This window comes from Rhineura floridana, chromosome 9 (assembly GCF_030035675.1).
Source record: "Rhineura floridana isolate rRhiFlo1 chromosome 9, rRhiFlo1.hap2, whole genome shotgun sequence".
Taxonomy (NCBI): Eukaryota; Metazoa; Chordata; class Lepidosauria; order Squamata; family Rhineuridae; genus Rhineura; species Rhineura floridana.
This window is the reverse complement of record NC_084488.1, coordinates 30,283,815-30,305,972: the sequence shown is the minus strand read 5'-3', so window position 1 is coordinate 30,305,972 and position 22,158 is coordinate 30,283,815. Positions and strand designations below refer to the sequence as shown.

The 22,158-nt window shown below is 42.6% G+C and overlaps 1 protein-coding gene across 2 annotated transcripts in view; it reads left to right on the top strand.

Moving 5' to 3' along the window:
* The window catches only part of USP46 (ubiquitin specific peptidase 46), a 42,312-nt gene that overhangs the window by 6,000 nt on the left and 14,154 nt on the right, over nt 1-22,158 (top strand). For both annotated transcript variants that reach the window (XM_061583377.1, XM_061583376.1), the window contains exons 2-5: nt 14,673-14,753; nt 16,345-16,558; nt 17,427-17,656; nt 21,972-22,048. In XM_061583377.1, the coding sequence (XP_061439361.1) occupies nt 14,673-14,753; nt 16,345-16,558; nt 17,427-17,656; nt 21,972-22,048 (602 nt within the window). The remainder of the gene's footprint in view (nt 1-14,672; nt 14,754-16,344; nt 16,559-17,426; nt 17,657-21,971; nt 22,049-22,158) is intronic.

Genomic DNA, 22,158 nt, shown 5'->3' with positions numbered 1-22,158 from the left:
TTGAAAAGTTGTGTACAGGATTGCACTGTTAATTACGTACCACGGGGGAGAGGGGGAAATGAAATGTACGTCTTACATATAAAAAGAAATCTGATCTGTGTAATACGTTTATACACCAGTGTAGGTATTGGATGTCTTGGAGGATTCCTTGTCTCCTATTGATTTTTGTTTTGTTTCATTTGGAAACCTTGTGCTATCATGTCTAATTGAAATTAATACTGTAAACTGAGCATTAACACTGGGAAATCAGCCAAATCTAATTTGATTAGTCAGAGGAATAGGAAGGATCCTTGTTTTGATATCATTGGCTGCCTTTAAGGGCATCATTTTTCCAAAAGTGAATCTTTATGATGGAGTGCATTGGGACCACTCCTGAGATGGCAGAATTGAGTGATTGCGGGGTATGAGGATGAAATTTTAATTCCAACATTAAAAAAATAATAATCCTGTACATTACGTAGATAGGTGTGCAAACATTTTTCACAATGAGCATTTTTATGTCAAGAATATTTGGTTTCAGCATCCTCAAACAAAGCAATGTCAGCTTTGGCTCAGGCCTGGAGAGATCATTAGAAAAGGAGAGGACAAGGTTATAATGGCTTTTGGTATTCCAAAATGGCCCAGGGATGTGTCAATTTATTCACCAACTGTGGAAGCCCACAGCACACAGAACTGACTATTTTCCACTAATTGAAAAGGGGAAGGATACACAATAGGAATTATTTGATATGATGTGGGGGTGGAGGGAAGGAGAAAGGTCCATTCTTAGAAGGGTATAATAGATATGGAGACCTTTAGGCCTGCTTGCTTACCTGAAGATGTTGCGAACTAAATGAAGGGGTCTAGAAGCCTCAGGCAGAGAAAGTTTGAGCTATTTCAGCCCTTTTCAGGTTCCTTTTGGAGTCCAGATTTTGAAATGGTTTTTAAAAAAAAGGCCTCTTCCAAATAAGGCAACCAGACCTGGTGTTTCGTGCCAGCTTTAGATATAACCAAGTAAATGAACTTGTTTGTTAAGTTTTGTATTTTTTTTTTATATCTTTGTTATGATGTCCTATGGCTAGGTCAAGCAGTAACGACACTGATGGGTAAGGTAGTTTCTTCTTTTGTGCATTTGGTGGAATTGCATTTATGTGGGCCTGTTGAGCCCATGTGATAATGCTGTAAGGAGAGAAACAATTATCAGATTTAATAGAGGGGTTTGTTGTGTAGAAGGAGGAAGGGATTTCAGAATGTGCGGCTTCTACCTTTGTTGTAGCACTTTGATGGGAAAATGTGCAGCTACTGAAAGTGTCTATTCTGTTCTAGAAAGTGGATAGGGAGACTTTTTTCTCCCTCCCTCATAATTCTAGAACTCGGGGGCATTCAATGAAGCTGAATGTTGGAAGATTCACGACAGACAAAAAAAAAAACACTTCTTCACACAGCGCATAGTTAAACCATGGAATTTGCTCCCACAGGTATTAGTGATGGCCATCAGCTTGGATAATTTTAAAAGAGGAATAGACCAATTCATGGAAGATAAAGCCATCAGTGATCACTAGCCACGATGGCTGTGTTCCCCTCCACTGTTGGAAGTACTATGCCTCTGAATACCAGTTGCTAGGAATCAGAAGTTGGGAGAGTGCCCTTGAACTCAGGTCCTGCTTGGGGGCTTCTCATAGACACCTGACTGGACACTGTGAGGACACTGTGATCTAGCAGGGATCTTCTTATGTTCTTATTATCACTTTTCGTCCTGTACTAGCATGAGGTATAGGAGCCCTGTCCTTAATGCTGAATCTGACATGTCTAGCCAAAAGTGTTGGGCTGAGTTCAGCAGAAGACCCCTACATTTTTTAGTCTGAATTCAGTTTTTGCATCCCTCATGTCTTCCACTATAGTTAAAACCCAGTTTACATTATAGCTAGGTTAAGACTGAACATGTGGGCCATTTCAGCATAAGCAGACCTTCGTCTTGTCTACATCACAGAAATATTTAGGGTTCAGATGAAAAACTATTCTCTATCATAGCACAACGTTTCCTTTAAGCAGAGGCAGCGACCGCAAGTCATGATAAAGCAGGATTGCTGCTTCGTCTGGCTTCTTGAGCACAAGCTGGCGCACTCTGTCCAGTCGCTCCTGCTTTGCTTCTTCCCTGACGCAAGCAGGAGAAACAAACCAAGAAGTCACAATTATGCATGGCTTCTCATGATGTCTAAACCCAGGATTGTGGTTTGTTGCTCTCTAATGATCATCAGCTGTCCTTAAACTTGTCTTCTTAGGGAGAAACAAACCATGACCACAGGTTCAGATGTTACAGGAAGCCAAGCTTAATTGTGGTTTATTTCTCCCACTCATGCTATGGAGGACAAAGTGGGACCTGTTGGGAAGCATGCACCAGCATGTTACTTGAAGTATCCAATAAACCACAATACGTCAACAATCCTAGTTTATTGTGCCATGTGAATACAGCCAGAAGACAGACCCATGTGGTTGTTTAGCAGAGAATGGTCTGATACATTTAAAAAAGTTTGTCCTAAATAATCTGTACTCTGAGGGCTACACACATTACAGAAGAGCTACAGTTGATCCACAGTATGAAAGCAGAGAGAGATCTTTTTCTGAAATATGTAAAGATGTTTTAAGAACATTGTTGGTCTTATCCTGACTCAGCTCTGCTGCTTCTTTTCTTTGCTGTGACTCTGTGCTCCTCTACCCCTTTCACTCTTTCATAGGCTCTGTTTGTTCCTCTTTTCACATCTGACTTTTTGTTGGCGTCTCTCTTTCCCAGTGCCCTTGTTTTGCTTGGAAGAAAAGCATGTCTTGTGGCTGCTGGTTGTGGGACTCCTGATGCTCACAGAGCTACAATTTCCGGAGTGGTTTAACAATCAATCCCTCTTCCCCAGGGAACTTTGGGAATTGTAGCCTTGTGAGGGCAATAGGGAAGTGTCCTAACTGTAATTAACAAACTACAGTTCCTAGGATTCTTTGGGGGAAGCCATGACTGATAAAGTGGTATCATAATGCTTTAAATGTATGGTGTGGCTGTGGCATTTGTTTAACATTGGCTATGAGCCAGTGTCTTCCACAGCAGGCTAACTTAGGGGGCACAATGCAGGTCTCATTTTGAAGTTCTGTCTTCCAAAATTGTACCACTGCTCTCCACCCTCCAGCATCTGCCACCTGAGACAGCCACCTCACTCTGCCTAACCACCTCACTCTGTCTAACGGAGCCCAGTTTGCACCTTGGTACACCAGTGAACTAAGGCAATGAAACAGGCTGGATGACAGCTAGAGCACAAGTGGTGAAAGATGTGCTGTGAGGTTGATAGGGGATGACTAAAAAACATCATGATCATGCCTACTGTGTGGCAATGAGGGCGGCGAAGAAGGCCCACTTCTCTGCCACCTTTGCATCTTCAAATAGCCGTTCAGTGGAGCTTTTTTGTATTGTCAGGGGTCTGTTAATATCACTTCCAGGAAATGGAGTTTTAGACTCTTTGGAAACCCGTTGTGAATTGTTGTTATGGAGGGTGAAGTTGTTCACCTCCATAGCACTCTTGATGCCCCATCCACATCTACTGTAGTCCCCAATGAGGTGCCCAGTGCAACATCTGTTGCAACGCCTTGGGATCAGTTTCAGATGATGTGGCCTGATGACAAGGACAAGGTGCTTGTGACAATGCAGCCAGCAATGTGTCCTCTCGACCCTTGCTGTTCTTGGCTTATTAAAGCTTGTTGAGAGGGTATGACTGAGTGGATCAAGGGTATCTTTGTGAGAGGGAGTGGTGCCATCTACCCTGAAAGAGGCGGTGATCCAACCGCTCCTGAAAAAGTCAACCCTGGACCCATTGGTTTGTGCAAACTACTACCCGGTTGCAAATACACCCCTTTTGGGGAAGGTGATCAAGAGGGTTGTGGTGCAACAACTGAAGAAACTGATTATCTTGATCCATTCCAGTCTGGGTTCAGGCCTGTTTATGGGACTGAATTAATTCCAATCCTTTCTCAAGGGTCATTTTCAGAGAATAACATTGGGGGATTGCCTTTGGCCCCCTGGCAGTTGTGCTGTGGGCTGCTGCAGGGTACGATATTGTCCCTGATGCTGTTTAATATCTATAATAAGAAGTCCCTTGGAAGCCATCATTAGAAGATTTGGGGTGAAATGTCAGCAGTATGCTGATTTATTATTTATTATTTATTTAAAATATTTCTATCCCTCCTTTCTGCCCTATAATAGGGCACTCAGGGCAGCTTACAATAAAGTTGCACACATACATAATAAAATTGTACACAGTAAAAAACACACAAAAACATTAGAGTAAATTAAAATACATAAAACACAATTAAAATACATAAAATACAATATAGGGGAGTGGTACTAAAGGGAATACAAATTAAAAATTAAAATAAAAAGCATAAAAATAGTCTCAGGTTCTCCCATCAGTCCCTCCCAAAGGCTGTCCAGAACAAGATGGTTTTCAAAAATCTCTGGAAAACCATCAGGGAGGGAGCAGAGTGGGCTTCTTGGGGTAGGGTATTCCAAAGCTTGGGGGCCACAGCTGAAAAGGCTCTCTTCTGCGTGCCTGTCAGTTTAACATCTTTCATTCCAGGCACGCAGAGGAGACCAGAGGCAGATGATCTTAAATCCTGGGCAGTTACATGTGGGCATAAGTGGTCCCTCAAGTACACTGGTCCAAGGGCATTTAGGGCTTTAAAAGTCACAACCAGCACTTTGAATTGGGCCTGGAAACAAATTGGGAGCCAGTGGAGTCAATAAAGCACAGGGGTGATATGCTCCCTGCACCAGTTCCAGTTAACATTCTGGCTGCTGCATTTTGAACCAACTGTAATTTCTGTACCGTTTTCAAAGGCAGCCCCACCTAGAGTGCGTTACAGTAGTCAAGCCTTGATGTCACCAATGCATGTGTCACTGTGGCTGAGCTAACTGCTTCCAGGAATGGACGCAGCTGGTAGACCAGTTTGAGTTGGCCAAAAGCACTCCTGGCTACCGCAGCCACCTGATATTCAAGCAGTAGGGCAGGATCCAGGAGGACTCCCAAACTGCAAATCTGCTATTTCAAGGGGAGTGCAACCCCATCCAGAATAGGTTGCAACCCTATCCCTGGCGCAGTTTTCCCCGTGACCAGCAACACTTCTGTCTTGTCTGGATTAAGTTTAAGTTTGTTAGCCACATCCAGCCCTTCACAGCCTCCAGGCACCGGTTTAGGATGATCACTCCCTCCCTGCAATCAGGTGGTAGGGAGAGATAGAGCTGAGTGTCATCAGCATATTGATAACATTATACTCCAAATCTCCAGATGACCTCTCCCAGTTGTTTCATACGAATGTTAAAGAGCATGGGAGACAGAATGGAACCTTGCAGTACCCCGTGGGCCAATGGCCATGGGGGCCGAGCAGTAGTCTCCCAGCACCACTTTCTGGGTCCTGTCCATCAGGTAGGACCGGAGCTACCATAAAACAGTGCCTCCCTATCCCATCCCAGCTAGATGGCCCAGAAGGATACCATAGTCGATGGTATTGAAGGCCGCTGAGAGGTCCAGCAGCACCAACAGGGATGCACTCCCCCTGTCTGATGCCTGGCGTAAGTCATTAAGCAGGTCAACCAAAGCAGTTTCTGTCCCATGATCAGGCCTGAAGCCTGATTGAAAAGGGTCTAGATAGTCTGATTCATCCAGGAAAACTTGGATCTGAGCAGCCACCACCTTCTCAATCACCTTGCCCAAAAAGGGGAGATTAGAGACTGGGCAGAAATTGTTAAAATCCACAGGATCTAACCAAGGCTTCTTTAACAAAGGTCTTATCACAGCCTCCTTCAACAATGTTGGCATAGAACCTTCCCTTAGTGTTAATTAAATATGCCAACCACTCAACGACTCCCACTCTGGCAGATTTAATTAACCAGGATGGGCAAGGGTCCAGAGAACACGTAGTGGTCCTCATTTCTCCCAGAGTCCTGTCCACATCCTCAGGCTTTACAAGCTGAAAAGTAGCCATAGAAAAATGACCAGAGGAAGCCTCAGGGACATCTGGCACAACTGTAATTATTGAGGAATCCAAGTCAGTCTGAATGTGAGCAATTTTATCTGCAAAGTGCCTCGCAAACATGTCACAACAAGCAGCTGAGGGCTCAGAGTCTAATCTCAGAGCCCGAAAGACCACGGACCACCCGGAAAAGCATTGCCGTATGACACTGAGCAGACACAATGGTGGCAAAGAAGTAAGCTTTCTTTGCTGCCATCACTGCCACATGATAGGCTCAAAAATGAGCCCTAGCTTGTGTTCAGTCAGAAGCCAACTGAGTTTTTCTCCATTGACGCTCTAGCTGTCATCCTTGCTGTTTCATCAGGCCAAAGGTTTGAGTAAACCAAGGTGTATTATGGGCCTTCCCTGGTGGGAGAGGGTGCTTTGGAGTGATAGTGTCCACCACCCAGGTCACCTCTGTATTCCAGAGATTGACCAGGGCTTCGGCAGTATCACCAGCCATGCTGGGAATATCCCCCAGAGTATTGAGGAAACCATCCGGATCCATGAGTCTCCAGGGCCAGACCAACTTAATCAGCCCTTCACCCTATAATGACACCCAGCTCTGTTTTTCTGTAACATCTGAATTGGGAGAGGCGGTGCAAGCCCTGGACCAGTGCCTGGACTTGGTGGTGGGCTGGATGAGGGCCAATAAATTTTGTCTGAATCCTAGCAAAACAGAGGCACTGTGAGTTGGTGGTTCTTGAGTTTAGATAATTGGTCAATTGCCTTCTTTGGATAGGGTTGTACTCCTTCTGAAAGAGCAGGTTTGTAGTTCCTGGATCCATCTTTCTCACTAGAGGCCCAAGTGACCTCAATGGCTAGGAGTGCCTTGTACCAGCTTCAGCTGGTAAGTCAGCTGTGCCCATTTCGGGACTGGGATAGCCTGATCACTGTTGTCCATGTGCTAGTAACTTCCAGGCTGGAATACTGTAAAGCACTCTAAGAGGGGCTGCCCTTGAGGATGGTCCAGAAATGCCAACATCTTACTCAGCTGCTGAAACATGTTACCGCCAACATGTTACCCAGCTGCTGAAAGAACTTCACTGGCTGCCCATTAGCTACTGGGCCAAGTTCAAGGTTCTGGTTTTGGTGTACAAAGCCCTACATAGCTTGGGACCAGGATACTTGAAAGATCGTCTTACCGCTTATATACCCAGTCAATCACTATGCTCTGCAGGTGAGGGCCTCCTGCGGATACCATCTTATCAGGAGGTCCATTATGCACAACATAGGAAGCAGACCTTTAGTGTTGTGGCACCTACCCTTTGGAATTTCTTCCCCTTAAATATTAGACAGTCATCATCTCTGTTTTCTTTTCGGCACCTACTGCAGACCTTCTTCTTTCAACAAGCCTTTTAAGTAGAGACCTTATCCCAGTCTGCATCTTTGTTGGAATTGCTTTGTAAGACATTTTTGAAGTTTTTTAAAGCTTTTTTTAAAAAGATGTTTTGTTTTAATATGTTTTAAAGTCTTTGGTTTTTAAGATGTTTTAAAGTGCTTTTATTGTTTTTGTTTGCCTCCCTGGGCTCCTTCTGGGAGGAAGGACATGTAATAATAATAATCAAATAATAATAATAACAATAATAATAGTTGTTGATGATGATGATGGTAGGGCAAGCTGTGCATGATGGCTATAAAGAATCTCCAAGTTCAGAGGCAGTATGTCACTGAATACCAGCTGATAGGAGCAACTGTGAGCAGCAATGGAAGAGAGCTATTGGCTGCTTGGCCATTGTGGGATGCTGGACTGGATGCACTTTTGGTGTGACCCAGCAGGAATTTTCCTAAATTCTTATGATGCGCTGTCGGTTCATGATTGTTTCCCAAATCCTCTGCGGTGCATTTCTCTCCATCACTCATAATCTTCCAATTCAGCAGCTTCAGATTCTCATAAGTTAAGCGCTTTTTGCTGTTCAGCTGCTGAGGGAGAGAGATCTATATTGCTGCCATATATAATCTTCTCCTCCTGTTATAATCTGTCTTTTCTTCCTGCACTTCACTCTTCCCCACAATTCTGAACAATAGCTAAAATTATCTGTTTGAGTTCAGTGCCAAATTTCAACATGTCATAATAGCTTCTGATGGTATCATACACATTATAGCTATTTGGAATGCTGACATGTTTCCAATGCTTGTCAATCCTGTAGTGAGAATGTATGGCCTGAATAAATCCCCAAAGTGAAGGTGGCTCCATGCTTTATACTGCTGCATATTATTTTCTGAGTTTTAAAAACCAATCTATGAAAATGGTTACGACCTGATTTTTGGATGTATAAAGAGCCTGAAGATCCACACATATTGGTCGCCAGTGTCAGCAACTATACCTGGAACTTTAAGAACTCTACAGTTACAGGGTTGGCAGTGGCAACTTCAGGCAGATGCTCAAATATCCCATGTGTGCTAATTTTAGTGTAAAAGGAGGTTGAATGAGTGCGTGGAGTATTTGAGCACCAAGGATAGAGTGGATTGTAAAGCTAAAGGTACAATCTTTGGGTCTGAAAGTGGTAGAAGCTGGTGGGGAGCAAAGAAAATAGATTCCTTGCACTAACTATCTACACAACAGTTGGAAAAGTATGCAGGTCCTGCCTCCTTGCCTAGTAAAGACACACAGACACACATAATAAAATACTTTATTAATTTTAATGTATTTATTTGAAGGATTTTTACTCTGCTGTTCTGCCAAAAAAAAGGGGGGACTCCCAGAGCAGCTTGCAAAGTTTAATAGACATGGGATAAGAGGAAAAGGGATTGGGAGGGAGGAGCAAATGCACATGCTAAAATGGCCATTTGGAATAGGCAGATAGAAAAAATGTTTTAGAGGACTTCATGTGACTATTTTTATTTATTTATTTATTTATTTATTTATTTATTTATTTATTGAATTTCTTAGTCGCCCATCTGGCTGGCTATCCAGCCACTCTGGACAACGTACAAAATAAGCATACAGATACAATAAACATTAAAAATCTGGACACAAGATAATAAAATCTAGCCCACCCCAAAAGCCTGCCTGAAGAGCCAGGTCTTCACGGCGCAGTGGAAACTCATCATAGAGGGGGCATGGCGGAGATCATTTGGGAGGGAGTTCCACAGGGTGGGGGCCACAATTGAAAAAGCCCTCTCTCTAGTCCTCACCAGTCTGGCTGTTTTGATTGATGGGATAGAGAGAAGGTCTTTTGAGGCTGATCTTGTTGGGTGGCATAGCTCCTTCAGATAGACTGGGCCGAGACCATATAGGGATTTAAAGGTCAAAACCAACACCTTGAATTGGGCCCGGCAAGCAACCGGTAACCAGTGCAACTCTTTTAGCACTGGAGTGATGTGATCTCACCAGCGGCTGCCTTTAATCAGGCACGCCGCTGCATTCTGTACCAGTTGCAGCTTCCAGACCGTTTTCAAGGGTAGCCCCACATAGAGCACATTACAGTAGTCTAGGCGAGAGGAGACCAGGGCATGTACCACTGATGGGAGCAGATGATTGGGAAGGTAGGGGCACAGCCTCCGTATCAGATGGAGTTGATACAGTGCTGCCCGGCTCACAGCCGAGACCTGAGCTTCTATGGACAGTTGGGAGTCAAGAATGATCCCAAGGCTGCGGACCTGGTCTTTCAGGGGCAATTGTACCCCGTTGAGCACCAGGTCCAAATCCCCTAACCTTCCCTTGTCTCCCCCGAACAGTACTGCGGTTTTGTCAGGGTTCATTTTCAGCTTATTCCTTCCTAACCAGCCACTCACCGACTCCAGGCACTTGGACAGGGTTTCTACAGCCAACCTCGGTGAAGATTTAAATGAGAGATAGAGCTGCGTGCCATTGGTGCGCATATCTGACACACAGGCATGTTTGTAACAATCATTTATTGTATAGAACCAATGTGTGCAATTTATTATTTATTCATTTATGAAAAATGGAAATGGACTGCCTTCAATTGATTCCAGCTTATGGTGACCCTATGAATAGGGTTTTCATGGTAAGCAGTATTCAGAGGGGGTTTACCATTGCCTTCCTCTGAGGCTGAGAGGCAGCCTCAAGGTCACCCATTGAGCTTCATGGCTGTGTGGGGATTTGAACCCTGGTCTCCCAGGTCGTAGTCCGACACCTTAACCACTACACCACACATAAGTTATTTCTAAACCAACTCACAAGAAAAGTATAATGGTGGTGTACAATAACATCATTAAAATATCATATAGTTATAAAATACAGAACAAATTACCAACAATTAACTGACAATTGCATACACTTTTATATATATATCAGGTGTCAAAAGCCAAGTTAAAGAGGTGCATCTTCAGCATATGACAAACACTATGTAATGAGGGTGCCTGACGCATTTCACAGCTTAGAGGCTGCCACACAGAATCGCCTCTCCCAGGTCACTATCACCCTCTGAACCTCTGAGGGCAGCAGAACTACCAAGAGGATGATCAAGAAGTGTATGGCCATACACTTCCGAATACCAGCTACCGCAGGTGGGGAGAGTGTTCTGCTTGTGGGCTTTCCTGAGGCATCTGTTCGACCACTGTGAGAACAGGATGCTGGACTAGATGGCCACTTGCTTGATCCAGCAGGTTCTTCTTATGTTCTTATGCTAACCCCAGCCATAAATCTGGCTGCTGCATTTTGACCAGTTGAAGTTTCCAAGTAGTCATCAGGGGCAGCCCCTCATAGAGTATGTTGTAATAATCCAGAAGATGCAATGCTTTTATTAAGTTCTGTAGCCCCAAGAGGCTTCCAAAGTGGCTTACAAAAAAAGATTTTCACAATAAAATCACACTCAGCTCTCATACAGCAACAGCAATTACATGCTGTCAATATGGAACCAGAATTATTCAAACAGCATTTCCTGCCCTTTTCCTTCTTCTCTAGTGTCTTACCAGGTAACAACTCCCACCCAGAGTCCTCTGAGGCAAGGGCAATTTTAACCAATACTTAGCCCATTCTCTGTTATAACTTCGCTACTCCTCTCTTGATGTGGGAGCCCATGCATTGTTGAAGGCCTGCATGAAAACAAACACACAATTTCCTAAACATTGATAGTCTGGTGCTCATTTTGGCTTCTCTAGGCAGAAAACCTGCATAATATTGGGGCTACAGTGAAGGGTCTCTTTCATACTTCCATAGAACTTGCTGTGTGCCTTGATAGAATCAAGCAAGACACTTCCTAAGGAATTCAAGAATCCAGACCACAAAGAGCTTTGTAGGATCCCACCAACACCACCACAAATTTGGCCCAAGAGGTAACAGGAAGCCACTGCAGCTGCTGCAAAACTGACCAAATACAATTCTGTATACAGTCTTGTTGTTCCACACCTGTCCATCAATGGGCTGTAGTTTTCCACTTGAAAATTAGTAATTCTGGCATAGCAGCAGTTTCCAGCAAAGGAAAACTGAATGTTTCAGAGTCAATGAAGCTCTGCCAGGGTCTTGCTTTGTCTCAGAGCCGATGTGATGCCAGCATGATGGATGTATTGGATTAAAATTTCACTACACCTGATCCTCCCTGGGATGCAAATGATGTGATTTGAAGTAGACATTCATAGCAGTCAAGCCCATGAAGAACAGAAGTCACAATGGATCATTGTTGCATTATGTGCCTTCCCGTTGCCTACATCTCCTCAGGAAGAGCTCAGGTGTCCTGGGGAACTGAGATGCTCTGTGTGCCAGATGAAATTTAATATAGGCTTTTGTTTTCTTTTCTTTTTTTTACAATAATTTTTATTCAAATTTTCACAAAACATACAAAACAAAATCATAAAACATTCAAAGACAAAAAACAAAACAAAACAAAAATGATTAAATAAAAAAATAAAATGTTGACTCCCCATTTGTCGCAGATCAAATCAGTTATAGGTCTACAATATATAACAATCCTGTCTCTTAAATTATATTATAAAATCACTTTCCTCCAGTAGTTATCTTAATTAATCATCAAATCTCATAAACATTACTTTATTCTTTCCACAAAAAGTCAAAGAGAGGTTTCAGTTCTTTAAGAAATATATCTATCAATTTTTCTCCAAATAAACATGTCGATTAATCCATCTCGTTAATAATAATAATAATAATCTTATTGTCATAACCATAGTCCAAATAAACATATCGATTAATCCATCTCATCAAAATCTGTTAGGTCCAATAATTTCAATAGCCATTATTCCATTATCCATATTAATTCCACCTTCCATCTTCAATAGTCCTGTTAAGTCCAGTAATTTCAGTGTCCAATCTTCCATTATCAGTATTCCATAATAATCTTGCTGTCATAGCCATAGTCATATAATAAGAGTCTGATGGGAATTTCCTCTATCCCAAATATTTTCTTGCCATCAATTCTGAATAAGTTGCTGAAATATTGTTGTAAAGTCATATCTCTGTTCTTCTTTTTTACAAAATGCACTGGCTCATCTCTTGAGAGTTTTTCCATTGTCACATGGCTGCAGTTAATTCCATAGATTTTCTCTATAACAAGCTCCATCACGTCATTCCAGTCCAGAAGATTATCCAAGCCATTGATAACTTTATCTCTAATATCTTCATTAATTTCTTCAGAGATAACGTTAAATTCCAAACAGTAGATTTTATTTCTAATATCCATAAACTCCAGATCTTTTTCCAATTCCACATTTGTTCCAATCTCCAGGGCTTGTATCTTCCCTTTATTTTTTCTTTTCTCATCTCTGATCTCATTCTCCTCTCTCACAGGATCCCCTATTTCTTTAAGCTCCTGTGTCATTTTGCTCAGTTCAATTTTCAGCTCCTTACTGCCCTGCCGCAGGGTTTGTTTCGTTATCTCAATCTCATCCATTATTTTCTGAAACATAATTACTTCCAGATTCTCAGCCACTTTCTTGATTGCCATTTTTAAAACCACGAAAACAAAACAAAACAAAAATAAAGAAGAACCACTTCTTATTTCAGCAACAATTGGGTTAATATTCCAGGCTTGATGACATCACAGTATAAACAGAGCAGCCTGCCTTATCTCTCTATGTTCAAGAATACAAAACAAATTTAGTTCCCAGCATCAAAACAGTTAGTGGCGTCGTGAAGAAGCAGATTCGTCAAAATAAAATAGACCAAAAAGAGAATAGTCCCAGACAATATAATGTTCCTCGGAATAGAAATCCCTCTTCTGTTTATATCTTTAGAATGCACTTCCAGGACAGCTTTTTGCAATAGAAACAGAGATAAGCTGTTAATTTCGTGAATAACAGAGAAGAGTTATAGCTCACCCAGAAGTTCTTTAAAGCTGATTCATTTGACAAATCTCTTTTTGCTGCAACAATTTAAACCAAGTAAAAAAAATAATAGAAAGAAGGGTGCTTGCCTGTTAGTCCGTTTTCTCTTTGAAGAAAAGATAAACGTATTGCATTAATCAGATAGAGCTTGTTCGGAAGTCCGTCCGGCATTGCTGGCTGGACCTTTTCTCATAAATTAATGAAATCCAGTCCTCCCAACAAAAACAGGCTTTTGAGGTTGATCTCTACGTTTCTCCCTGCCCGGGAGAAATTTCATCAGTCAAAAAAAAAATGTTCTGACTGATTTATATCTGGATAAACTTCTTCTGAGGCGGGAGCCCGTCTCAAAAGCAGGCACAAGCGAAGTCACCCTTCCCGGAAGTGAATATAGGCTTTTGTTTTCAATGGGAATGGCTGGGATGGCATATTCAAAACTAGCCTAGGGTTGAAAAATAGAGAAAGCATTTTGTCACATGAAACTTAAAAAAAATGCCTGTAACTTTTATTACTAGCTGCCAAGTATAAGCAAGTTGATTTAAAGCTCTCTACAAATCTTTTCTCATTTTCATTCAGGTATTCCAGCTCTCTGAAGGCATTTGTTTTACTGGGAAAAATCAGAGTTGCTGGACTCATTCAAGCAAGAGAAAAACATCCCTCTGTTTCCCATCTCCCAATTCCTGCAAATCAGACAAAGGGATGATAAGGAAATGCTAGATTAGATTGCAGAAATAAATAAAACCGGGTAACATCAAAAAGCCCTGGCGGACTGTTTATTTTTGGATATTGGTCTGTCTGGGAAACAGATGATGACAAGTTAATGGATGTAGGGTGAAAGAGTTCCTTGGCAATCCGTTCCAATGTCATGTGTTGGAAAGAATGGATCCTTGTGGTCTGTTTTTAATTTAAAATCAATGGGGTTTGCATGTGCTTCACAGTATGCTGTATAGCAGCCTTTTTCCTTTTACAAGTGCTTTCAAGGGTCATATTCTGGGATGTTGGAGGACCAGAGTTTTCATAGAATTTATGGCAGCCTCATGTCATTGGCTGAGCGTTGGGGCTGTAAGTGTTCAGAAAGAGACAGTGGTGGTGTAACGGTTAGAGTGTTGGACTAATACCTGGGAGACCAGAGTTCAAGTCCCCTCCTCAGCCATGAAACTCACTGGGGTCAGTCACTATCTCCCAGCCTCACCTACCCCAAAGGGTTGTTGTGAGGACTGGAGGGGGAAAGCCATATACGTTACTATGAGCTCCTTGGAGGAAAGTTGGGATGTAAGTATAGCAAACAAATGTCTAAAACGCCTCAGACAATCCACTTGGCACAGCTTTTGGGGAGAGCAGTGAGTGTGTGTGTGATCCACCCTTTCAGGATATTTTTCACCCTCTCAACTGGCTATTTTTTTCCCTAGGGCACCAATGCCTCTGCTCTGGAAAAAGACATTGGGCCAGAGCAATTTCCAATCAACGAACACTACTTTGGACTGGTCAATGTAAGTGTTATTGCTGCAGTGTCGATGTGTGAAAGCATATTTTTAGAATTACCAGGTCACATTTCAGAGAACTGTCTAAAAGATGAGCTGCTGCTTCTGATGTTGCTCCTCTAGTTCTGTAGCCTGCTTTCCACCACCTTGCCTGTTGGAGCAAGACTCCCATTTTGCCTCACAGCAGGTCAGGAGAATCTATAGCTTCACTGTGCTTTGCCACAAGGCTTGTAGAAAAGAAGAACATAAGGACTTGCACACTCTCATGCCTACCCAGGCAATGAGCTTGGAGGGCATTCACAGAGAGGATTGCCCCTTTGAAGCTTTCCACTCCACAGGGAAGGGGTGGAGCCCTAGAAGGATTAAAAAAAAAAACTCATCCAGCTGCAGCCTTTGTTGGAGCAAATTGCTTGCTTGAAGCTTTCAGATGTCTGTAATTCTGGGCTGCCTTGTGGACTTGGTTGTGTTCTGTGTGCTTCTGCATGAGGTCAGGATAGGGCACAGGTGTGGGAAGAACATTTAAGAGTTCTGTGTGCAATAGATCAGAACAGTCTTTCATGTGATCACCAATTTGTGCACATGTGGTCATTTCTGGATGATTTGCCCCCATGTATATAGATAGAGACAATGTGCCAGGTGGGCAGGGAGAAGAGGCTGCATGCACACATGTTCCTCTCCATGTGTTGAGCCAGTGCATCAACTGAACTAGCCCATTATTACCGTGTTGACTGCACTTTCAGTAAAGTAGCTGTAAAGGTCCAGCTACCCTGTTCCCGAAGAGGAAAGTAATATCTGTATTTGAAGCATGCGTTTATGCCTTATCACAAGAGGTTTTCAAAATTTAAGGTGGAGATAATGCATGGTAAAGGGCTCCCTGGATCACAGACAAAAGTACTTTGATGAGTGTATTTAATGCTGAATTTGAGGACTTCGGAAATAGAAATACTGGGCCTCTCCAGATGTCCTTTTATTGTGCATTCTTGATTAACTGTGCTCATAATGGAAGCAGGGTGGTTAAATGCAATCCTGCTTTCAATACTGTTTCCACCTGAAAAAGTTTCAGGATGGACATACTGCTTCATTTCCAATCAGTACAGTTTCTGTAGCTTTGTGCTAAAATCCTGCAACATTTTATACCACAAATGTTTCAAGGAGGGGGTCCCTGATTCTGTTGCACTATAGTGCAAGAGTGCCCCTCCAGACATCAATCATGCAATGACATTGGGGAAGCATCTCAGAACAATTAATAAAGCAAAATGATATATGGATGTCCATTAAAAATGCACCACTAATCTGCTGTTATTGCATCAACATGTTGCAGAATACATCCACAAAAAGACCAGCCTGTAGGGGCCCACTGTTTTAAAAGCTGTGTTATGCCACATAACAAAACAGCACTGAAGAAGCCTGATTAAGATTATGTCATACTTAATCCTAGCTAAAGGGTAATACTTTGAAGTGCCACCAGCAAAGATTTTGACCTACATTCAATCAAGAGTTTAACAAAAGGAGAAACTACAGAGACAAGGGGACTGAATGTTATTTGGATGTTGTATTAAACAGCTCTCCACTGCCCGCCCGCCCCACTTTTATTTTGCAGTTTGGAAACACATGCTACTGCAACTCCGTCCTGCAAGCCCTGTATTTTTGCCGGCCATTTCGGGAAAATGTGTTGGCATACAAGGCCCAGCAGAAAAAGAAGGAAAACCTCCTGACTTGCCTAGCAGACCTTTTCCATAGCATTGCTACACAGAAGAAGAAAGTTGGAGTGATTCCACCCAAAAAATTCATCTCAAGGTTACGAAAGGAGAACGGTGAGTACAGACTTGCACATCCTTTCAGACAGTGACCCTGATCCCAATCCTTTCTGCCAGGCTGCCCAGAGAAAGAGAGGGAGTGAGAGCATGCCAGTAAGAGGACCTGATACCCTTCTCTGCCACCTCCTCTCAGATAATGCATATGCTCCCTGGGCAGTTCTGCTGGCCTCAGTCCTCTGCATCACCTAGAGATATAGGTTGAGGAAAAGGGTAGAGGTAGTGGCTACTCCTGTTGAAGTCTAACCATTCCCACTGTGCTGTTGAATGAGAAAGTGAGGGCAGAGGCAGCAGTTTGTGCTCTTGCTCTTTCTGGGCAATGCAGCGTGAAGCGTGATCCTCCTGGCTGCATTGCCCAGAGAAAAGAGAGGGTGTTGCCATCAAGAGGATGAGGTGGCTACTTCTTCAAAGCTGCTTCCTCCTGTCTTGCCACCTCCTGCACTCTCTCTGGGCAGCCCTGCTGGGCCCAAATCCTCTCTGCCACACCAGAGACAGAAGGTGATTGAGGTGGCAGAGGCAGAAATAACTGCCTGCACTCTTCCTCTTGGTGGCCCGGCAGGCCCTGTCCCTATCGCTGCATCTCCCAGAAAGAGAGTACGGGTGAGCAGTCAGATGCACCTGCTTTCCTAGGTGTGCAAGTGGCAGCTGTCCTGGCTGACTGCCCTCTGAAGTTGGGAGGAGATAGGGTTGTTTCTGTCACTGCAGGATTTGGCATGGCACAGGGCAGGGGAGCTTACTAACTAGGACCCAAATGTCCCATGGGGCCCTTCAGTGCTGCACATCTTTGGCAACTGCCCAACAGCGCTGACCCCTGACGCCAGACATGACTTCAGAAGCCAGGAAAATATATGCCTTTCTCCTATTTCAGATCTCTTTGACAACTACATGCAGCAAGATGCCCATGAGTTTTTAAACTACTTACTGAACACTGTCGCCGACATTTTGCAGGAGGAGAAGAAGCAGGAAAAGCAAAATGGCAAACTGAAAAATGGCAACATGAACGAAGTAGAAGAGAACAACAAACAAGAACTCACCTGGGTGCATGAGATTTTTCAGGGAACACTGACAAATGAAACAAGATGTTTGAACTGTGAAACTGTAAGCACTGGGCTGGCTGGGATTTTTGCTTGCAAATAGCTAGATCACAAGTTGATAAAAACTCTGTGGCTTTATGAAGCCATTCAGGAAATGTGAATGTTTCTATTTATTTATTTAAAAAATTCTGTCCCGCTTTTCACCACAAAGGTTTCAAAGTGGCTTACAAGAATAAAAATATACAATATACAAAATTTAAAACATAAATTATACCACAAAAAAAATAAAATCTCAGAAACAATAAAAGTCATTAAAAAATGCAACTGAGAAAGCCTTCATGAAGCAAAGGCCATCTACAATAAAATGGTTTTAATCAGGTGTCTGAAACTCAGCAGGGACTGTGCCTGTCTCACCTAGTGGGAAGGAGTTCCACAGAGTTGGGCCCAGAACACTGAAAGCGCGACTTCTTATTGACATGAGTTGTGCTTTGTGTTGTGAAGTGAATATGGTCTAGTTCTCAGAATTCATGTGTGTTGGGGGCATTTGATAAGCATCACTTGGTAATTTCCTCCGTCTGTTGAATCTGCCCTAGACAAGTACAAACTGCCTCCCAACCCAGTCTCTTTATGCAGGAATATAGGAAGCTGTCTTATACTAAGTCAGGTCATTGGTCCATCTAGCTCAGTATTGTCTACACTGACTGGCAGTGACTCTCTAGGGTTTCAGACAGGGGACTCTCCCAGCACTAACTGGAGATGCCAGGGACTGAACCTGGGACCTGTTGCATGCAAATCAGATGCTCTAGCACTGAGCTATGCCCCTTCCCCATGCATCTTAAGGTAGTACAAATGTATACATGCCTTCAGTGAGGGATTGAGTTTGAAATAACTGCTTATGTTGCTCATGGCACAAATGTCTGATATCCTTTTTTCTGAATCCAAATTAGATGCATACATCATTATGTTTTGCATGGCATTTCGTGTGTATGGATCAAGCAATGTCTTATGTTAGTGCTCTGTCTTTGCATTTCCCAACATAATTTTCTTGTTGTAAAAGGAGCCATGTACGCTGTCTCAACCTCTCCTCTTGTGCTATTGGACCAATCCCCTTCCCCATGCACCCCCAGAGCTACTATGTTAATGCTTGCAAGTTTTCACCTATATGACTAATAGAAATTGGGGGTGGTCTGGATCAAGGCTGTGGTGCCGGGGGAAAGGATTAGACCACCTCTTCTCCCACCATTGGAGCCCCAATCTGAATTGGTGTGTGTGGGGAGAGCTGCCATTGGAACTCTGTATTTGGAGTTCCCAACCCAACATGTAGTTTGGTCCTGAGTAAGAGTTACCTGACCTCTAAAGAGCCCACCTCTGTGAGACTCACTGTGCTAGATGTACGTCCTGACTGGAAGGCAGACTCAGGCACAGACAGAACCTAGGGTATGGTTTGAAGTGAGTGTGGGTCTGGGCAATGGAAAACCTCCTGAAATCTCCATGTACACTGTCTTGCATTCCATGATGGAAGAAAAAATGGGAAATAAATGTAAGGAAGAAAAAAAGAACAGGCAGTCTCTTCTCTATCTCAGGTGTAATTATATACTCAGACTCCAGACTTAATTGTCTTGGGCTGGAGGTTCTGTAGATGGTAATGTACATTACTTCAAAATGTGGTAGCTCAATCTTGCTATGTTTGGGGACCCTCCTGCTCATTCTGTTGAGGACTTCTGCCCTAAAGTCCTGCCCTGATGGCCCTGCTGCTCAGATACTGGGCCTGGGCAGAATTATCTGACTCTGGTTAAGGTTGACTGAAATGAGAAAAGCCTTGTTCAGTGATTCATGCAGAAAGGCAGTGAGTGGGTCCTTTGAGTGAGTACTTTGGACTCCCAGGAGCCCCTAATGATATAATTAATTAAATTCTTTTCGTTCACTTGCAGTCCTGCCATCGCATACTAGTGTGTCCTGGAACACAGTTTGATAATTACTGGATTAGATGAAGACAGTCTCTTATAATTGCATCATTAATATCATTTTGTACTTCAATCTTTTGATGAGGTCATACTAGGATCATTTATGTAACGGTGTTACATGGCAATTTTTTCACAGTCTTTTTCCTATTCACTGTCACAACATCCCTGTGAGGTAGCTGCTGTTATTCCTATCTTATAAATAGGCCGAGAAACAGAGGTGTGACCAAGGCAGCCCAAGGGGAGGGTTTCACATAAGAGGTGGGTTTTGGATGGATCCATGTCTTTCCGGTGGATTCCAATAGGAGCACTTTTCAGGTTCACTGGTTTAGCCAGAAAGATGACTATCATCTGAATTGTAGTTAAGATTTCTCTTGCCTCCAAATCTCGCAAGGGTGATATATGCCTCTATGAACAATTAACCTTTTTGGATCAAATTGCATACTGTGCTAAACACAAAAGGAAAAAGAAAAGTTCTGGATCCAGATTCTGAGAATGAACACTTAATTACTGTATTTATGAGTCTTCATCTGAATTAGCATTTTCGTCCTGAGAAAAGCAAGAATCCTTATTTTCCCCTTTAATTCTTATATAATGCTGACAAACTGTTACAACGTATGGCATCTGTTGTGGCTACTTGTGGCGAGTAATGTATTATGTTTGAAGAAGCAATATTATTTCTCCCCTTCATATGGGGAGAAATGGCCTAGTAGCAGCAGTAAAAGCTACTTACAAAGGAGATTGGGTTCTGACACCTGTGCTCTAAGTGAGCCAAATCATGGATTCCAAAAGGATAGAGATTTAAACTCTAGAATAAAGAACCTTTAATTCCACAAATCTCTTCCCAAGAGTTGATCCTATATCTACAGTTAATTTCCAGGCTTGACAAAAACAACAAAACTTGTGCCTTGTTTTGGTGATACCAGCAGAATGATGTTAGCACAAGCGTTTCTTCATGTGTGAGCAAGAAAATCTATAACTGGATCAAAGTGATAGCATTAATGTTGAGTGGAAATCAACATTTAGCTCTAATCTACTTGTAACAGCTCTCACAGCTCAGGGAAATGGAGAAGAATGGCTTTTTAAAATTACCTTAGAGCTAATTCTAAAAATATATTCTGTCCTGTCCCGTCCCCCCCCCCAATAAATCTCAGGAGAAGCCAGATTTGGTTCTTGGGGTAGAGTATGAAGGGGAACTGAAATAAAATGGAGTTGATGCTGGTAGGGTGTCCCAGAGTATTGGAAGGGATCTTTGGATCATTTTTTGTAAGTAAAGATGTGAAGGACCAGAGGAAAAAATGGAAAAATTTGGAGGGAAAACACATTTTTTCTTCTTTGTTTCTGAACTTTTTTGTTTTTTCCTGGAAAAAAACAGGAAAAAGTGTTTTTTATGCATTTTTCTTTTTTTCTGGGACTTCATATTTCTAAGTTCTTAAGAGGTTAGGTAGCAATTTCCCCACCAGAATAGGTCCAGAGCCAGAGGGTACTCCTGGTTTCTGTCTGGATAAGCAGGTAGCAACAATGCCAGAGTTTATGCAGACTCCTCTTTTTGGAGAAGAGGAATCTCACTGGTTTTGTAACTGCAAGGTCTGATTATTGCACTGCCCTCTACTTGGGAACACTATTGAGAGCAACTTGGAAGGCAATTTTGAAGCTGCAACCGCTACAGAAACCTGATATTTGCTTTCCTAACAGATTCAAGGCCATGGGGTCATATGCAACTTTTGTGGTAGCATTTACACTGGGTTCCTGTTAGCTTTGTGCTTGATTCAAGATGCTGGTGCTTATCTTTGAAATACCTCATGGCCTGGGGCCAACATTCTATAGAAAAGCCTTTACCAACTGGCTGGGGTTGATGGAAGTTGTAGTCTAAAACACCTGCACAGCACCAGGTGGGCAGAAAGGAGGGAGAGACAGGGAAATTGCTTTGGTCATGCTTTGCTGGGTGCAGATGTTACACTTAATTATACTGAACACAAACTGTGGTTTGCGAACCACCTTCAACCGACAGTTTAATGTCCTGGTTTGTGGCCAGTCCTTAACTATGGCTGAGGTATTTCTGTAACCATAGTTACAGGAAACAAATCATGACTAGTTGTTACATTTGCATCAGGTCATAGAGCTGCAAGATATTAATACACCATCTTTTCCCAACATGCTTTCAAGTCAGGACCATTCATCAAGCAGTCTCCACAAAGACCTTGACAACTCATCTTTTAAATAACTTGATCTGGTGCACTTGTCTGCTCTAATGTTTCTGTAACTTTTGGCATCGGCTTCTAGGTTTTGCTGGTGTGCTGACATAATGGTAGACATGCCTCCTTTGAACATTTGTTTACTGGTGCAGCTAGTCCTAGGATCAGGCTATTAGTTGTGTAGTGCTGCAAAATATTATTGAATGTTCTGTTTTTATTGCAGGTTAGCAGCAAAGATGAAGATTTTCTTGATCTCTCTGTTGATGTAGAACAGAACACATCAATTACTCATTGTTTAAGGTAAATGTGTGACTGTAGAATTGTGTGTTGAAAAAAGAGAACACTGATCATTTTAGATTAGTGGGATTTGAAAGGAAAAACAATGTGAGAGTTACAGTATGATATGGCAT